This window comes from Atractosteus spatula, chromosome 3, assembly GCF_055471065.1.
Source record: "Atractosteus spatula isolate fAtrSpa1 chromosome 3, fAtrSpa1.hap1, whole genome shotgun sequence".
Lineage (NCBI taxonomy): Eukaryota > Metazoa > Chordata > Actinopteri > Semionotiformes > Lepisosteidae > Atractosteus > Atractosteus spatula.
The window spans coordinates 35,562,932-35,582,467 of NC_142708.1; the positions used below are offsets into that span (position 1 = coordinate 35,562,932).

The 19,536-nt window shown below is 38.7% G+C and overlaps 1 protein-coding gene across 1 annotated transcript; it reads left to right on the forward strand.

Moving 5' to 3' along the window:
• The first annotated feature begins 13,025 nt into the window (after positions 1-13,025).
• On the forward strand, positions 13,026-14,405 carry LOC148837756 (zinc finger BED domain-containing protein 5-like). Its single transcript, XM_088911136.1, has 2 exons — positions 13,026-13,087; positions 13,679-14,405. The coding sequence occupies exons 1-2, from the start codon at positions 13,026-13,028 to the stop codon at positions 14,403-14,405; spliced, it is 789 nt and encodes a 262-aa protein (XP_088767262.1).
• The last annotated feature ends 5,131 nt before the right edge of the window (positions 14,406-19,536 follow it).

Genomic DNA, 19,536 nt, shown 5'->3' on the forward strand with positions numbered 1-19,536 from the left:
GAAAGGTTAAAAGGTCTTAAGCCATTTAGTCATGACCAAAGGAGACCCGATGAAGCATTTAAAATCATCAAAACATTAACAGTCAGCCAAAAACATATTTAAAATCAACTGTGAAACAGGGGGACACAGGTGCAAACTATGAGGCAATGCATGTACTGTACACCTGAGAATGAGAGCAACATTATTACACAAAGGATTGTGATAGTGTAGAACAAGCTACCCAGCTGTATTGTTATTGCTGGCTACTGTCAAGAATAAACTGGATAAGATCCTTGGATCAATTCCCTACTAATGTAGCGAACAGATGAGTTATTATCAAAGTATCTCTTTGATAATCATCCTCATTTTCTTAATTAAAAAAAAAATTTCTGTTCTTACAAGCAGTTTGGAGTTACAAGTTTAAAAAACAATTACCACAGACCAGAAGGTCTGGATAATTATAATACCTAAAAAAGTATTTGGCCTATCATCAGTCTTGATTTGCAATCAAGCTGGGATTATGTTCACAGCAAATACTGTAAGCAACCTGAGCAGTTGTGTTTTCAGTGGTAGGTATACAGGACATGCCTATTCATATTTTTTAAGTTTGCTTGACTTGTTGTCTATCTTGTCACACCTCAAAACATAGACATATAATATATTTCTTCATTTCAAAAACAAAACTCTTTGTTTTGCTTACGGTACAGACTCTTTTCTAAAAAAAATAAGCACGTTTTTAAAACATTGCATCTTATTGAGAAATAAACACTCTGTAAATACTGTACATGGTTAGTTTTGACTGCAAATTGCCTCATGCTGTCACACAGTGGTCAGCCTCAGTCTCCTTTCCAACTAATTGCAAATGGGGTTTATGAAAGTGGTGGAAATCAGAAACTGACAGGGCGGTTGAGTCAATAAGTAAAAAAATGATTCATAACCCCAAGTGATTTCTCCAGAATATACCCGAGCATTTGGTATACTTAGAGGCATGTGAATTCTTTATTCTCTGACACAGTTTTGGTGACTGGAGAATAATCCAGGGACACTTGATTAAACAAATGTTTATTAATAATGACAAGACACAAACTACCCTACACAAAACATACAACACACAAGTTACTCTGTCTACACTATGTACAAACACAGCATTTCTGAGACCTAAAATTCTAATTACCCAGAAAACCCCAGACTGCTACTAAGCATTAAACTCTTAATGGCTACAGAGGCCACATAAGAGATAAGCTGCCTTCTAACTAAATGAACTTGAACTTGAACTTTATTGCCATATGTAACCGGTACATGTAGTGGTACAATGGAATTCTTACTTCCTAGAAATCTAGAAAGTCTCTAGATTTTTTCATCTTCAAATTTTGAAATTATAAAACACAAAGTGCAGACAGTGCATCAAGACAATATACAAACAAACAGTAGACACTGTACAAGTAAACAAGTAAGAAGTTCGAATGTAAACAATGCAGACATGGAAACAATGACTGCAGATGTGCAATAAATAAAATTACAATGAGGTAGATGGTGTAGGTGTGGTCTGAGGGGCATGGCCAAATGTGTTCACCAATCGCACTGCTTGTAGGTAGAAGCTATTGAAGATTCTAGTGGTAAGTGTCCGTATGCTGTTGTATCTCTTGCCTGAGGGCAGTGGGGTGAAGAGCTCATGCCCGGGGTTGTGACTGTCCTCTGTGATGGCCAGAATTCTACCATGGCAGTGGTCCTTATAGAGGTGTTTAATCTGAGTGAGACCACAGCTGATGATCTTCTGGGCCACGTTCACCATTCTCTGCAGTGCCTTTCTCTCTTGAGAAGAGGTGTTGCCGTACCACACGGTGATCCCGTTGGTGAGGACGCTCTCGATGGTGCAGCGGTAGAAGTTCACCAACACAGGTACTGGCATCCCCCCTCACTTGAGGCACCTCAGGAAGTAAAGGCACTGCTGAGCCTACTTCAAGATAGAGTCTGTGTTCACAGTCCAGGTTAGATCATTAGAAACGTGAATTCCCAAAAACCTAAAGCTGGTGACTGCTTCTACTTCCATTCCATCAATACTGAGTGGGCTGTGAGTGTGTGGCCTTTGTCTCCAAAAGTCCACTATTAGTTCTTTTGTTTAACTCACGTTCATGTCCAGGTTATTGCTATGACACCACCTCAGCAGGTGTACAACTTCATCTCTGTAAAATGAACTTGTCATCATCGCTGATCAGGCCTGTTATAGTGGTGTCATCCACAAACTTAATGATGCAGTTATTGCTGTGTCTTGCTATGCAGTTGTGAGTGAACAGGGAGTACAATTTTGGACTCAGACAGCAGCCTTGTGGGGTTCCAGTGCTCAGGATGAGTGGTGCTGATGTTTTATTACCTATCCGCACCACCTGTGGTCTCTCAATTAGAAAGTCCAGCAGCCAGTTGCAGACCGAGTTGCACAATCCTAATCCCCTGAGCTTCGTTACCAGTTGGCTGGGTATGATGGAATTGAATCCTGAACTGTAGTCTACAAACAGCTTTCTCACATATGACTTCTTAGTGTCCAGGTGTTCCAAGTGTCACAGATGTCAGAAGGGACAAACCGTGGAGAGACAGGAGAGCAGAAAAAGACCCATATGCGTAGCAGCACAACGGGGAATTAGCCTGGGCTCAGCAGTTCAGAGTCGAATAGAAACCAATGCCCTCAGGCAGTGGAGGTGGGGCGACCTGGATGCTAGGCGGGTCTCAGGACATCTGAACGTCAATGCTGAGCGAAGGAGAATAAGTGACCCAGAAATATATAGCCCCAGAGAGAGAGACACCGGAAGGAGAGCAAAGCACAGGAAACTAGGGACAGGACAGAGTAGGAGTGCCCTCTGGCTACAGAGGGCGTGACACCAAGGCTGTATGCAGAGCTTGAGAGACAGCAACATCCACTGTTCTGTTGTTCTGGTAGGGGAACTGCAAGGGTTCCATGGACTCTGTGACGGAGGAGTTGACGTGTGACAACACCAGCTTCTCCAGGCACTTCATTACCACAAATATTAATGCTACTGGGCAGTAATCATTCAGGCATGTCACTTTTGCCTTTATGGGGAATGGAACAATGGTGTTTTTTTAAGTAGGTTGGGGCAATGGATTGTGACAGGGAGGAGTTAAAAATGCAATGCAACCTGTAGTTAAATCTCTCTCTCTGCACCCCAGATGCCACAAAATAAATGAAAGTGTGTCCCTATTGTAGAAATGCATCCACAAGCAGGAAAGGCATTTCTATCTGGGGTATCTTTTTCAGGTATACTCTGAAAACCCAAGTTCACTAAAAACACAGAAGCTCTCGCTAGCAAGATTCAAATACTTAGCTCCAGTCAGGGCTTTTTTGGATGATCATGAATTAGGGGCTCTAATTGGCTACATTACTTTGTTCTCCTCCCCCCTCCGACGGCAGGCGGAGCGACGCGCCGGTTGGAGTATTCTCGTCGCATTTAATGGCAACGTCAGCTCAAAAATTTGGTTCAAACCACCAAATGGAGATGGGCGTGCTGACAAGTGGACCCTGCTGATGTTGGATTAACGCTAGGATGAGAGAGATGAATTAGGGTCTCTAGCCAAGTTCAACCAACTCCTCTCTTCTCTCTATTCTTGTTCCTCTCTCGTCTTTTCCTTTCCTCCTCTCCTTCTTCTTGTTTTTTTTTCTGTACACTTAATGTGATCTGATATGTGTTTCTGTACTGCTCATTGACAATCATTAACCCACAGCGTACCTAGGTCTGCCAAGGTAAACTTTACATTTGTTTCTACTCAAAGGACCCCCCACATCTCAGCAAACATCCTCTCTGCTTTGAAGCTAGAAGTGCCAGATGTCACAAACTATCTAAACTCTAAGGGACACTTCCTAGTCATTTAAAGCTGTAACAATATATTGGAACAATTTGGAGCAAAACTATTTTTGGGGAACCGGAGCAGATTAAGTACAACTTGCAGTCTACTTTATTTATAGAATTTAAGAATTATTGCAGTCTACTTTATTTATAGTATGAGTCAGCACATTGTGTAATTGTTACAACTGCCATCCTGCTGCATCACTTGGCCCACAGACCTGAGCAGTCTCATGAGGGCTCGCCATTTCCCAGGGCTTACCGCAGTGACTGGATCTCCTTTCTACCCATCCTCACTCATCACTAATCAGGACTTCAAGTATTCTATTATTTCAGAAACACCTCTGTTGATGTGATTCATCATGAACCATCCACACACAGCGCTGCCTTCAAACCACTCCACCTTTCCCTCTGACCAGATCTCTTGGGCCAATTCTTCAGCAGCTTGACCCCATGCAGTCTCATCCAACTTGGAATCCCAGACCTTGGAGTCCTGCATACCTGGCTTCATTCCTGGACAGCCTTCCTCATCCAGAATCCCACTGTGGACTGCCGCTGTTCCGTCGCTGAAGCAGCCTGCACTCTGTGCAGTTCCAGCTCTCATTTCTGACTGCTTCCACCTCCACAGTTCACACTCATGTGGAACCCTGAACCTCCCTCACTTCCTGATGCATGACCCGGACTTCCACAGCTAATAACTCTCCCGCCATCCATACACTGCTGACCCTCTTTTTTCTTTTCTTTCCTTCCAGGGCTCCTGTCCAGCTACCTAGCAGAGCCTATCTTGTTTCTGGGATTGCATTCTAATGATTTGGTTAGTTGAACGGAGACTGGGACCCCACTTCAGACCAGGTCTCAGCCACCGACACTCTCGGCTCGGTCTTAGGTGCAACTCCAAATCCCTGACGGCACACGCTGGCCTGATCTCAGGAGGAGACCCAAGATCAGGGAGGAGACCCCCCAAAGAAACTGCACTCCTTATAGTCTGGCATTGGCACACCTTCCTGTAGACCACCCCATTGAGGGTCCTTCCCGGCCATCTTTAATGGACCTCTCTGTCTTCCATTGTACCTTGGAACTCAGCACAGTTCCAGATCTTTCTCTGTTTTTTCTTTCTCACTGCTTTACTCTCTTTGTTCTTTCCTTTCCTTCCAGAGTTACCTTCCAGCTTCCCAGTGGAAGCCTTCCTTGTTCCCTGGATTCCTTCCCCTAGGCTCCAATTGGGAGCTCTGCCCGTGACTCTTCTGTCTAGAGAAATCCGGGCAGCCACGAGAGGAATGGAGACCAGGACTCTGTTTCAGACCTGGTCTTAGCAGTTGACATTCCTAGCTTGTTATTAGGTGTGAAGCCCTGAAGCCCAGGTGAAGCGTATTGGCAGGGTAGCAGAAGAACCAAAAACCACCCATTCTGTACAGTCTGACAATGGCGCACTTTCTTGTAGACCTTCCTGCATGAGTGTCCTGCCCAGCATTCTTGCTGGACCTCTCCACCTTTAATTTCACCCTGCAGCTAAACAGAGTTTCAGACCTGGTGTGCTCCCCCCTTTCCTTTCTCCTTTTCTCCTCTCTTTCCTTAGGAGCTTTGCATTGAATCTTAGTGCCAGTGGGCTCCTCATTTGTTTTGATGACTGGTCCATCTGTTCCATTCCCAAGCTCCCTGTTTTCCATACTGTCCAGCCAGGGCTATATAAGCACCGCCAGCCAGTACCAGTATTCAATTATTCTCTTAACTACCAATTCCCTTATCACTTTCCCTCTGCTGTTCTGGAGTGCTCAAATCCCTCACAGCCAGGCCTCTTTGAGCATTTCCGTAATTCTCCGGCTTAGCTCTGACCGAGAATGCCCACAGCTGTGCCTAGTTTAGAGCCACAGCAGAACAGTAATGTCTAAATTCTAACCATTCTTTCAAAATGTTTTTTACATTTTTATTTCCTTCTAGACAACCTTGTTACCTTTCCTATTTCTGAAATCTAGCAAAAAACTACATACTACCATTACTGTATGTAGTACTACCAGTACTACTACTACCATTACCATTTTATAATCTCTAAATATTTTGTTGAAAACCTGAGCCCGGGCTTATTTCTTTTTTCTTTTTTTTTGGAGCGGTTATGCAAAGGGCTTTTTGCAGAGATCTATTTTCTTGTCCAATGCTCCCATCTGGTGGTTAAGGTTGTCCATAGCATTAAAGAAAAAAGTTAAAAGACTAGTAAATTAACTTGGTTGCTTTATGTTTCCTAAGTAATAATCAATAATGCAAAGTATACTGTATTTTGTGCAATCTCAAATCTTAGAAAATTTGCTATATTCTAGACTTTTGACAATGTTTTTCCTTCTTTATGCAGACACATCTATAGTGACCCATTGAATTTATACTCATTTTTTATAAATTTCAGTTGCAACTAATCCTATTAAGTATCATTTTTTGCAGATATTTGTATTATATATAATTAAACCACATTTTTATTTATATAGCAGGTAGGGACAATCTCAATAAGTTTATTTCTTAAAGATACAGAAGCAACAACCTCCACACTCCAAACAGATGTACATTTTGTAGTGGAACAGAAGTCAGTTAGATTAATGACTATATGGAGAGGAATGACTAATAATGAGAAACATCTGGTAATGCATTAATTTGATTGGTAAACAGCGTGGATTAGAAACTGCAACAGTTCATATTGGCTGCTCATGTACAGTATACTTTACTTTGAGTTGTCATGTTAGCCTTTTAAGATTCTGGTTAATGTGTATTTCAGCTATGGCAAGAATAACAATCTTGGATTCTCTTCACCCAGACTGACCTGTATTATAATTGTTATAATTTTGAGAATTGCATCAGTGTGTTCAAAAACAAAGGCAGGTGTTAATTCTACACTGAAAAGAGAAAACCAGGGAAAATACAACATTCCATAGTTATTTATATATTTCTCTCAGTATTTTGAACAGAAGCGTATGCTCCAATTCTTTCACCAAAAGAGATCTAATGCTGGTTTAAAATTAAATCATTAGTTTACTTTGATATTCTTTCTCCTAGCTTTGATCTAAAATGCAAAACAACAAAAAACAAAGATTCTAGTTATTATGGATAATCCAGAGTTAAAAATGGGAAATCAAGTTTGTCTATTTGTACTTGTAACAGAAAGACTGGATATGTGGAAATTATTCATTCATTGTGGTCATTGTTCATTTTGTTCACATAAATGTAGGAAAAACTTTAGAAGAATTTACTTATTTTTACAGTGATGTACTGTAAACATAAAGCATAAACTGATGGGGAAAATGTATGCGTAGACTGAATTGTGTTTGGTATCCCTGCTTTAGTAAAGACGTGCATGGGAACCTCTTATCTTACATGTGCAGACATGGGCTCTGAACCTCTTATACTAACCTAACATTTTAATGTAAGCAGGGAAATTATTTTTTAATGTTGTGGGCAAAACTCTTCCTATCACTTATTTTAAATAATTACATAAATTCCTTACGTTTTAATAGCACATTTTATCCCAACCTGATTTAAACATCCATCTCACTCCACTTCAACCTCTGAAGTCAGGGAACTATCGGTGAGATGTGTGGCATTAATTATGTGCCTCCTCAAAGAGAGAGATTTCATCAATGAGGAAGTGCTACAGAAACTAAATTAAGGGAGGCAGATTATATAAATCCAGAATTTTCTTTAGCCAGGATATGGTAGTTAACACCTCTGCTCACGTAAACTTTGATAACTAAGTAGTTAGCACCTTGGTTTGTCTCATCTCAAGGATGGCTCCTTCTACTACACAATATTCTATTGACTAATCAATCAACACCAAAATCAGAAGAAACCTAAATTTTCTTGAAGATTTCTTTCATACACGTGCGACATCTGGATTCAACATTGACCAGACTTACATCATCATAAATGCTCCTGTACAAACAGTCATACTCAAGGAAAAGAGTGAAGTCGTTCCTTGAACTCTATCTAGAATATTTCAGTTCTGATGTAGAATGGAAGCAGTAGCTACAGATTGGAGAATTGGAGAATTGTAAATGTAACATTAATTTATAAAAAAGGAATAATAAACAACATGTAAGGTTGGCCAGGACAAAAGCAGGGAACAGCGTTGCTGCCTCTCAATGCTGTAACTCTGGGTTTGATTTCTCTGGGATACTATTTTCTGCACAGAGTTTTTACTGTATGTTCTCCCCCAGTACTCGTGAAGTTCCTCCAGGTGCTCTGGATTCCTCCCACAGTCCAAACACATTCTGGTAGGTTAACTGGCTTCTATAAAAGTGCCCTGATGTGATTGTGTGTGTGCACTGAGATGGACTGGTGTGCCAGTTAAAGTGTATCCTACCATGTGCCCATTCTCCTCCCACAATAGACTCTGTGTTACGAATGCTGTGCCCATGAGAGCACGGAAGGACCCTGTGCGTTATTCTGATAGTTTCCAAAGGGCCGGAGAAAGGGGTAAAAAGTAGAGGAGATTGATGGCTACTTATCCGAGTCGCTGGGCTGAAGTCAAGATCGAGGGATGAAGGTCGTGTATCGAAGGCCAGAGGTTTAGTCAGGAAGAGAATTCTCAGCAAAGAATTAGGAGCGAGGTGGAAGCTCCTAGAAAAGAGTCTAATACCGAGGGCAGACCTGAGGGTAGTGAGGGTTTAAATATCCCGGGACGGGAGAGTGCGGTCATTAGTGTGATGGTATGGTTGGATAACTGATCAGCACGCTGGCGCTTGCTGGAATTACCCGTAGCTGTGGCCTGATTAGCGAGAGGTCACTTGCAGGATAGGATACGGTTGCTGGTGGACGCGACACTGTCACGAACAGTTATTTCCGGGCCCTATGCAGATGACACGATCCAGAATTGTGAGGAAACACTAGGGAAAAAGTCATGCAGGAGAGGGTATGGAGACAGGGGGCGTGTCCAAGGGGTGCAGGTGTCCAGGGAGAGTGAATCCGGGGCAAACAATCCATGAGAAAATCCAAACGGGTAATCCAAGACAGAAGGTAGAGTCCAAGGCCAGGGGATCCATCCAGGGAATAAAACCATGAACCGGGTCGGGACCGGCAGGGCTGGGAAACAGAAACAGAAGGTTAAAACCATAACGGAGCCAGACGCAGCAGGACCCCGGGCTCTCACGAAGTGGAATTCAATGAGGAACTAGGAGTGACGTCTGCGTCTGGCTTTTAAGGTGGAACAGAAATAAGAAACAGGTGCAGGTAATGGGGCAGAACAAGGAAGGGTTGGAGCGCCCTTAAGAGGAGGAGTAGCGATCGTGACAGATACTCTGCGCCACTGAATAAACGGTTACTGAAAGTGATGTGCTTATTATATTACATTGTGATTGACTATTTTTTTCATTTTGTTTCTTATCGAAAACCCACTATTTATATTAATGAAACTCAAATAGAAAAAAATCTATCACATTACTTTCATTCAGCACTTCCCAAAATGACAAAAAATAATGCTAACTCCAGACTATGTTGAAAATTGTATTTTGCCAATTAAAACATTCCTTTCTATTATTTCTAACTTAAATGTATGAAAGCAAATTTGCATGACTATAACATCGCCCAAATAATGCAGAGAAGTTGCACCACTTATTTTATTCTATAACAGACTTCTACATTTGAGACATACAGTAACATATGAGCTTGAATAAAACTGAATTATGTGATGCTTGGGTATTGTAAGAGTTTATGTTCAACATTGAAAACAGAATGTAAAGTGAAGAAAAGAATGTGAAGAATAAAGTGATACAATCATGACAAAAATATGATTTCCCTTTGATACTTCTAAAACATCTTATATCTACAGCAACAAATATTTACAATATAAATGAATTAATCTTGTTAAAGTCATGGTTCTGTGCTTAGTGTTAAATTTACACATTTGCACTTAGAAAGGTACACTGTATATACATCAATAATGCTTTTGTTTCTCTTTCACAAGTGTTAATTTCCTGGTTTCCCATTCAAGAGAACATTACGCACATGTTGGAATTCATTCGCTAATGTGAATGTATTGTTAGTGAATCCCCAGTAGGTGGCAGAACAGATTAAACATACCCCACAACTAGAAGGAAGCTGTTCATTGTATCACATTTTCCATCCATTTTCTAGTTACTTCTTCCAATTCAGGATTTTCAGGAGACCCTGCAACCGAAGCAACAGGTGCACAGCATGGTACAAGCAGGATAAGATGCCAGTCCATCGCAGGACATGTCACATTCTCTTGTTCACAAAACGGTATAATATATGAAACAAAATAATTTTTACAATTTGAAACTGAACAAGAGTTTAATGTACTGTACAGCAAAACAAGTTCCAGAAAATAAATGACAAGAAGCAAACCACAATTAGCCTGGAATCTAAAATCCAATGAGTCCTTTTTATCCTGGCAATGTCCTGTAAATTTTTTTCTTTTCCATTCATCATCTAGTTATAATTTCTCCTTTGCAAAGGTCCTGTGATAGTTGAATTCATCCTGTTCCTGTAGATGCTTATGAAATCCAAGAAAAAATATGCTTAAACTATTTCAGCCTCTGATCTCATGTTTGTCCTCATTCCAGTCACAAGAAGAGAAACACTGTTCAGTTGGATTAAGACAGCTAAGTTTAACAGCACTGAAAAGTGAATAATATCAAATCTCACAGATGAACTCCTAACCACAACTGGACTGATTTAATAAATCATGTTTTGCCTCTGAACAGTTTTAGACATACAGAACCTCATATTAATTTTACCATTTTCACATGAGTCAGTAGAATTCTTCATGGTGAAATGTATTTGAATTCTGATGTGGAAACATGATGTGTATCTGTGATTATGACACCTGCTTGTACTGCCACTTTCTTATTCCCTCAAAAACATGTATTAAGAAGATTTGTACACTATAAAAAGTTTTGAATTGAACATATGAAATATAAAACTTAAGTTTATTTGATCTACGTTAATCGTTCAATTTATAGTAAGTTTAAATGAAAAATCCATTATAAGATGAATTTCAGACAATTTTCTGTGAAGTTTCAGTACTTATATCTTTCACAGCTTTAGTAAATAGTCATATCTATGCGCAGTTCTAAGTTCCTGAGAGCAGGGGGAAAAAAACTGGCCTATTGCCCTTTCAAAACAATGTAATGGAAGCATTTCAGAACTTGTGTGAGAAAATAGCGGAGGGAGTGTATAGTGTTGTTTGCAGAGTGCAGCCTCTGTATAAAAATATCTCCAGTTCCCACTGTTCTGTTTTGGCAAGGGGGATATTTCTGGGAACATACACTTCTCACTAATATTTTTCTGTTTTGTGAAAAACTGTGTGCATAGAAGCTTGTAGAGATCTTAAATTAAGAAATGTGTGTCTGTCAAAGTATCCCAAATTATTGGCCCTTGTTTCACAAATCTTACCAAAAAGTCCATAAAATAATCATCATTATAGATTAGACCTGAAAGCCCTGTGCAGTACTGTAATGCCCCTACAGTATGTTGGAAAATGGCTATTCCTTCCAAGCTCTCTTAGAAATTATCCCCAAAAGACATTCAAATATTTTCATGTAAACTTCCCTCTTCAGCTAATGATTGCCAAAAAACATTGTTTGTTTGACTATGTTGGTAGATTTTGTGCACACCATCCAAGATGACAAGATATTGAATGCTGCCCTCTAAAGTACTAAAGTACTTCAAAGAACACTGTACTACGACTACACTGTCAGCCAACAAAACAGACTTTGATTTTACGCATACTTTCTAAAATGTCCCTTTCTTTTGTTTTCTCTTTGATTTTGTATTTTTGTGTTTTTATATCTTTGATGTTGGTAAATATTTATGTTGTACTGTATACAGCTACATACAGTTAATTCTCAAATGAAATCACTAGCATTATGTTCAGGTATAGAGTCAGAAGAAAGAGCTATAGAGTGGAAAGTAGGTTTTTTTTAATCATAAAATACAAAATAATATCCATTAATCCACTGTATTGTCGTATTGCTTAACAGCAGCATTAAATTATAGCAAGACAGGGAATTACAATACATTTTTAGAACAAAACTATGCATTGTTTCACATTCATCTGAGAGTTATTTTCAATGCTATAAATGTCATGACAGCCTGCCAGACAAAATTATTCAAATTTGATGAGCTGTTCCATAAGTTATCAGCTTCCTTTTCTCCCTTACAGTAATTTAGCAAGTTAAATGGTTATTTCCCATCCAAGCAGTATTCAGAATGTGTCAAGGGTGTTTTCAATCACACTACTGGCTATTAAATGTCTCATGTTTGCAAATCACATTGATGTTTTCTGTACCAGAAAAGAATTTGGATGCCATGATGGCCAACCTGAGATTTTCACAAAGATGAATGTTTATATATTAATTTTCTATGAAAACTTACAATTTCAACAAAATCTCATCTGTAACAAGGATTTTTATTATTTCTAGAAGATATCCTTTGATGTCCTATGTACCTTTTGACCTCCTAGTTTTGTCAAATCAGCCAAATCAAAAAAACTTAAGTATGAAAGAATCAGCTAGTGAACCCTATATACTATTAGCATTCCAAAATATCATTAACATGGCATTTTGCATTGTTTGCTATTTTGATATTTTTCATGGCCCATGGATAAAAACACAAACATGACTTAGCTTGGAATGCTAAATATGTAAACAAGTGAAGAAATTGTAGGTTTAATTCTGCCAATTAGAATAACTGAAAAAGGAAGTGCTAATTTCCTTTTTAAATGTCATTTTTCTGTGTGCTTGTGATTAAAAGTAGCCACTGAATCGATATTAAAAGCAGTTCAGCTCCTCAAAGCCTCCACAGGGTATTGTTTTTTATTATTAATTATATAAATATAATTTGTTTAATTCGTTAAAAGTAGTTGGAATCTTTCTAAAGATTACAGGTGTCAACTTGTGTCCTGACTAAATTTCAGAATGTCCTGGGAAAATATGGGCTCTGTTAATTTCCATCTTAACCTCTTAACATGATCAGTGAATTAGGTGTGTTCTGTACTTCAATGTGAGATTAAATATGTCCCTCCTTCTGTACATTTTAGGATTCCATGAAAATGAAAACTTCTATGTAAATGCAAGGAATTATTTTTAATAGTATCTGATTCTTTTCTTTTTCAAATAATACAGAAGTTTGTTTTTTCCTATACAGCATGACCCATTTATGCCCCATTTATTCTCATATACTGTATAACTGTTTGGAGCTATGGTAGCTCAGATGGCAAGGGCATTTAGCTCCTCCCTAGAAGGTCCTAGGTTCAATCCCAGGTAGGGGTGAGTGATGTACAGATGCAGCCATTCAAAATGTGTGGTAAAACTTGTCTGCAGTTTAGCATGTTATACCACAGTATGTGATTGGCTGGCCAAAATGACCGACAGGTGGTACATTGGTCACTAGTGAAACTACTGCTTCATTTAATGTCTTTACTGTGCATGTTTAAATCTTCTTAATATTGAATAATAATATGGAACAACTAAAGGGAAATTTTGGTAGCTCAGCATAAAAATAAGAAGAGCATAACGTCTCTGAACGTCATAAGCGATATTAATTTAGGAATTTAGGCTGGTAGTGGTAGTTTAAATAAAAAATACACAAGAATATTCCACTTTCTTCTTAAACATTTTAAACATCAAAGTCTTTCATTCAGTAACTTGCTGTGGTAATTTTGGAAAAGTGTTTACTTGAGGCAATGATGGGCAGACAGTCTGGTGTAGTCCACCGAATAAAGCCTGTTGCTCCCTGTCCTGTTTCAACACACTGTTTTCTGCACAGAGATGCACTTGCTACAGAAGACATAGAACCCAGTCTTCATCACATTTTGGATATGGCTATAACCATCGTTAACTTTGCCAATCCAGAGCCACAAATTCCAGGTTATTAACTGCCCTCTCTGAGGAGGTGAGTGCTAACAACAGCTCTCTGCTCATGCACACAGAGGTGAGATGGTTATCCCAGGGACGGATGCTGAAACTGTTTAGCCTGAGGGAGGAGCTGCGTGACTTCCTTGCAGACAAGAGGGCTGATCTTGCAAAGGTTTTGGGAGATGAGAAATGGCTCGCTCTACTCAGCTATCTTGTAGACATATTAAGTGAAACAAACAAGCTTAAGAAAGCAATGCAGGGTGCAAACACAAACAGCATTATCCAGCATGAACGAGTCAAGGCTTTTAAAAGAAAATTAAAACTACGGGAAAACTGGGCATCCTCAGGAATCAGTGACATGCTTGAGCAAACAGCACCATCAAACATCATAAAACGGTGTATCTCTCAAAGATATTGGAGAAATTTGAGTTATTTCCCTGCACTAACAGAGAAGCAAGCGGCTTCTTACCTTTGGATTAAAAACCCCTTCACTGAATACATTGAAGCAAAGCTTCCAGCCACTTCCTCATCAAAACTCTTGGAAGAGCTCATAGACATATCATCTGATGGCACCCTGAGAGCTTGTTTCAGTGAAGTCCCATTGGAAACATTCTGGTGTGAGAGTGCTGCAGAGTACCCAGTATGTCACGATGCAGCAATGAAGGTGTTGGTACCATTCAGCACCACCTACCTACAGTATGTGAAGCTGGAATTCCAGCTATGACAGCCCTCAAAACTAAGAACAGGGCCAGACTGACCCTTGAGGATGAGATGCGTGTTGCCTTCTCAAAAATCTCTTCACACATTGACCATATTATTAACAAGCATCAGCAGCAGTCCTCACACAGAGTGAGTAGCTTTTGTAATTAAGTTGTCAAAAATGTCTGCAGTACCAAATTCTGTATTTTCAAGAACTACTTTTGATTTTTTGTTGTTCTTCAGAAATACTTACTCATTTTATGTTTCCTTTAAAAAATAATAGTTGAGCCGAGTGAGTAGGTGAGTAGCTTTTGTTGTAGAGATATGAAAAATGTCTGCAGTGACAAAATTTATATTTTGGAAATTTTTTATTATTATTATTATTATTATTATTATTAATATTATCATTTATGCCCCAGAAATAACTACGCATTTTATGTTATGATTAAGCAAATTAGACACTAGCACAAATAAATTTTATTTAATAAACATACAGGCTGTTTTTGAAAGGTCTATTAATTTTGTGTTAATGTTGGAAAAAAAACATAGATAGTGTAATAGCACTAGCATCAAATATGTTTTTGTTAATAAGCTCTGTGGCTAAGGATCTGCACCTGTGGCTAGAAGGTTGCCGGTTCAAATCCTGCAGCCGGCAAAGGAATCCTACTCCGTTGGGCTCCTGAGCAAGGCCCTAAACCCCAACGTCTCCAGGGGCGCCGTACAATGGCAGACCCTGCGCTCTGACCCCAGGCTCTCTCCCTATCTGTGGTGTCTGTGTGTCTCATGGAGAGCAAGCTGGGGTATGCAAAAAGATAATTCCTAATGCAAGAAATTGTAAAGGGTTAATAAAGTGATATTATTATTATTATAAACAAGCGCTTTTGTCATCATTGCAGCAAAAGTACAAGAGGGAAAATATCATGGCTTGTGTAGGGGGGCCCTCAAACATTCTCTTGGACACCTGGGGGACCTTGGAGGAATAAAGGTTGAGAACCATTGCTATGCATTAAATGTTGTTTTGCAGAGTTCTGTTCTCTTTATATCTAAGCAGGCACACATGGGTTATGCCACCGGCAATGTCACTGCTAATGCGCCTGCTGGGTGGAAACAATTGTGTTTTCCACATAAACAAAAGAAGCTGCCAGAGAGTTCCAGATATGTAAGATTTTCCATTTTGTAAAACACTTAATGAAGAGTCATCATGTTGATTTACTCTCCTCTGACATGTGGTTTATAAAAGTAGAAGTAGCTTCTAATTATACATCTAGAGTAGGGAGCTGCCTTTTTGATGTAGAGCAGCACAGGACAGCAACATCCAGTAGCTCCAGCATCTCACAATGGGAAATTGAGGTACTAGGAGGTGCAATAAACCCAGTTTGGACGGATTTAGCATGGCTGGCATTTTGAATCAGTCTGCACAAGTACTGCATTTAAGAAGACTTAACCCAGTAAATTATGATTGCTCTTAACTAAACATTTTAAGGAATGGAACAAATCATACATCTACAGTCAGAGGATACTCTGTCTGAAAATACTGTGCCTATGTATACATGTTTACATATTAAACATTTCTAGATAAAGTTAAAGCACTTCAGTTGGGAAGCGAAAAACAGAATGAAGCAGAAATGTTGTGTTATGCTACTTAAGGTGTTGGTTTGGTTATTTTTACTTAAATACTTTGATTTTATATTTCCTTTTTATTTTTACACTTAATTTAATCTTAATTGAATGAAGAAAATATTGTGCTTTTACTTAACTTCATTTTCTCCAAACATTTACTCTCTTTATTAAAACTCAGGGTGAGCTGTTTTCCTCATTAATAACACTCATTAATGGCAGTTCTCTCAAACAGGGCACAGGCACAGAAACTGTTGAATAAGGTTTGGTAAAAGTCTTTCAGGTTATTGTTTATGCCATGATAATGCAGGTGTTTACATTGATGTGGCTAAGCAATGAGGGCAATCCCTATTAGAACACTTTAGGCTTAAATTTGTTTAAATACCAGAAACTGCACAGCATGAACAGCGGGAGACACTGTATTAAACTTAACACAATAACTGTAATTATATTATCTTCAGCAATAAAGCACACAATATTATAAGTTTATTTGCATCTTTACATTATAGCTGGGCTTGATAACTTTGTATAGCTATAACTTTTCTGCATACAATACCATACTAAATCTCTTCTTAATGTTAATAGATTTGTTAACTCAGCTTTGATACCTACAATTTTCTTGATCTGCGGTTTGAGTTAATAACTGTTGAATATTACCTGTTTTGCATGACCATTAAAAACTAAAGGTGCTGTAGGGATTAAAGTACATAACGGCATAGTTATGTTGGAAATAGTATTTTTACAGCAATGATATTATTAGTCTTTTTGTGAAGACTAGTTGTAATAATGATTACGATAATAATGTATTAGAGAATTCTTTATATTCTTTGTATTCTTTAGGTATTGATATCTGAGTTTCCTGGTCGTTGTCCTGCAGCAGGTGGGGGGGTAGATTAAATCAGCCTAAGAAAATAAAGTAAAGGAGACAGGGAGAAGAGAAAGGCAAAGGTGAAGAGAAGTGTGAAGTACAGTAACTCTGGCACTGTGTATGTATGTTACGGTTGAAAAGGAAAAGAACAAGCAAGTCCTATGTGCTGCCAATGGAATTATCAAATAAGACAAATTTCCTCTTATTTGTATTTTTCATAGCCCACTATTCTGCTACATATAAGTTTTTGACTGGCATCAACAGAGTGATCTTGCTGTCTTCATCCACTGTGTGTTGTAGGTTGTCAAATCCTCCTCTTTGTCCTGATTGTGGAATGGACATTGCGGGACAATGAGTAATAAATTGTCAGCACCGACGGGTAGACGTAAGTGACGGTTCCGTCAGTCCTGGAGGTACTGCAGTTACTTTAAAGACCAGTTAGGACTCCTACATATTCAGCTTTTTTTAAGGATTCACTCTTCTCACCCCTATTGTGTAGTAGGCAAGATGAAGTCTCCTAAACATGAACTGCTTTATCACTACTAACTGGATAGTTCTTCCCAAAAAGATCTTTTTTAAGCAGTTGAAAAATACAAAAGAGAAAATTAAAATCTGGAGCCTTAATGGACAGTGCAGACAATTACCAACCAGATTTCTGCAATGTATTTGTGGCTCAAGAACTCTGCAGTAAAGGCATTGACATTGCCAGCCTCAGTGAAACCTAATGAGGAGAAATGCAACTCCAAAAACAAAAGGGAGATTTAACGGAAGAACATCTGATTCATAGAACTGGGTTTGCAAAGAAAGAAATCCTTAGCCACATTTTTTATTTCCCTTTTGAAATAAATAACTGCCAATGATTCTTCACTTGAGATTAGATGGGAACTAACAAATCTATATGTTTTGTATACAATATATACCTGTACTCTAGAATAAGATCATGAAACCAAATATGACCATATTCTGTGTGGTTGGACTTATTCTGCTTGAAGACGTTAATACCAGAGCTGGAAAATATGCCAGTCTCTGATATGAATCACTGACAAGGTGTTGGAAATGTCAGTTTTGTCAAGCTAAGTTTGAAATGATGCTGAGTGGTCAAGCTTGAAATAGATAAGAGTGAACTGGCACAAGTAACAATAATATAGTCACACAGAATAGTGCAATTGTGTTGAATAGGCTGAATGGAAGTCATAGTGGAAAGGATCTAGAAGGAGTGGTGGTAAAATTTGACAGCAGATGATGAACCACTTGTTTGAGAGCAAGAGAGGAAGGAGCGTACACTAACAGGACAGTCATTCTTCTATAATGAAGTGAGATTAAAAAGTATGTATTTCATACTATAAAAATATCACATAATATCTTGAAACTTTTGAAATACAAGTTTAAAGATGTCTAATTCTAATTAAGAATGGAAATGTATATAACTAATGGGGAGTATAAGTACAGTATCCCTCAACTTGAAAAACTGACATGTCTCACAGCCCAGATTGGTTCTAATCAAGCAACCGCAGTAGATTTGTCCACCTACTTACTTTAAGGAAAACTAAGCAGGTGAAAATGTTTACAGTATATTCAATTCAAATTAACCTGAACCTATTAGTTAAATAGTTAAAAATTGCTTCTTTTAAAAGGAAAAACTAAAAATACAGTTTCATTAACAAATAAGTTCATCTTTACAATATATCTCATAATAATTATAAATATTTGAAATAATTACTCATCAGCTGTAGGTTCTCTGGAGTGGTTTATAAAGTCATAGTTCAGAGAGGTCAAATTCTCAGCCAGTTATCAGTGTCTCCACTTAATAACATTAATTGCTAATCTGGTTTTATCATTAGTTACTGTCACCAGCCAAGTGACCAGGTTTGGCTCAAAAGAAAAGAAACTCCCACAAAGCAGTCTTCAAATGCAAACAAAACTGGATTTATTGCCATCACAATAGGGATAACAAACCCCCCTCACAGGAGTACTCTCCACACACCTTTCCTCCAAGGCACCCCTCCCCATAATGAGCTCTCCCAGTCCCTTTTATAGCCCCTCCTTTTCTTAAGGACCATCCTCTTAAAGGGATTCGCTCACATTTTCTTAACAGAGATAGGCAGTTTGACCAAAATAAAGTATTTAACCATCCAAAAAAAAACTTATACATTTTAACAGATTCATGCAACCGTGATATATTCACTTAAACAAAACAACTAACCTTATACAGTTATTTATAGATGGCTCACCAGTCACCTTTCCCTTTAAGATCATTTGTGTGATACTACAAACAGGAAAGGTGACTGGTGGCCATCTTGATCAACACAATACAATACTCCAACAGGGAAAACACTGCAGTGATTTTAGGGAAACAACAAAAAGGGTACGTATCATTCATATCACATACACACTCTCAAACATACCAGAAGGGTAGAGGGAAATATTGGGACTATTTCACATTCAGTAAAAGAAAGAAAAAATAACAAGCACTCTGTCACAGTTACATCTGTTCTTTTTTGTTTCTCTTGATGGGAAATTAAATGTAAAAACACTAAATATACAGTTTCATTAACAAATAAGTTGATCTTTACAATATATATATTGTAACGCTTCGGGGTTCTGGCGGGCACCCTTGCCATTGCCGCTTACGGTCGGCCCCGCACCATCGGGGACGCGAACCCGGGCCTCC

Excerpts from the sequence above, each read along its gene's own strand:
- LOC148837756 (XM_088911136.1), top strand. The coding sequence starts at position 13,026 with ATGGTAGCTCAGATGGCAAGGGCATTTAGCTCCTCCCTAGAAGGTCCT. Across the intron at positions 13,088-13,678 it reads GGTCCTAGGTTCAATCCCAG|AGCCACAAATTCCAGGTTAT; the intron begins GTAGGGGTGAGT and ends TTGCCAATCCAG.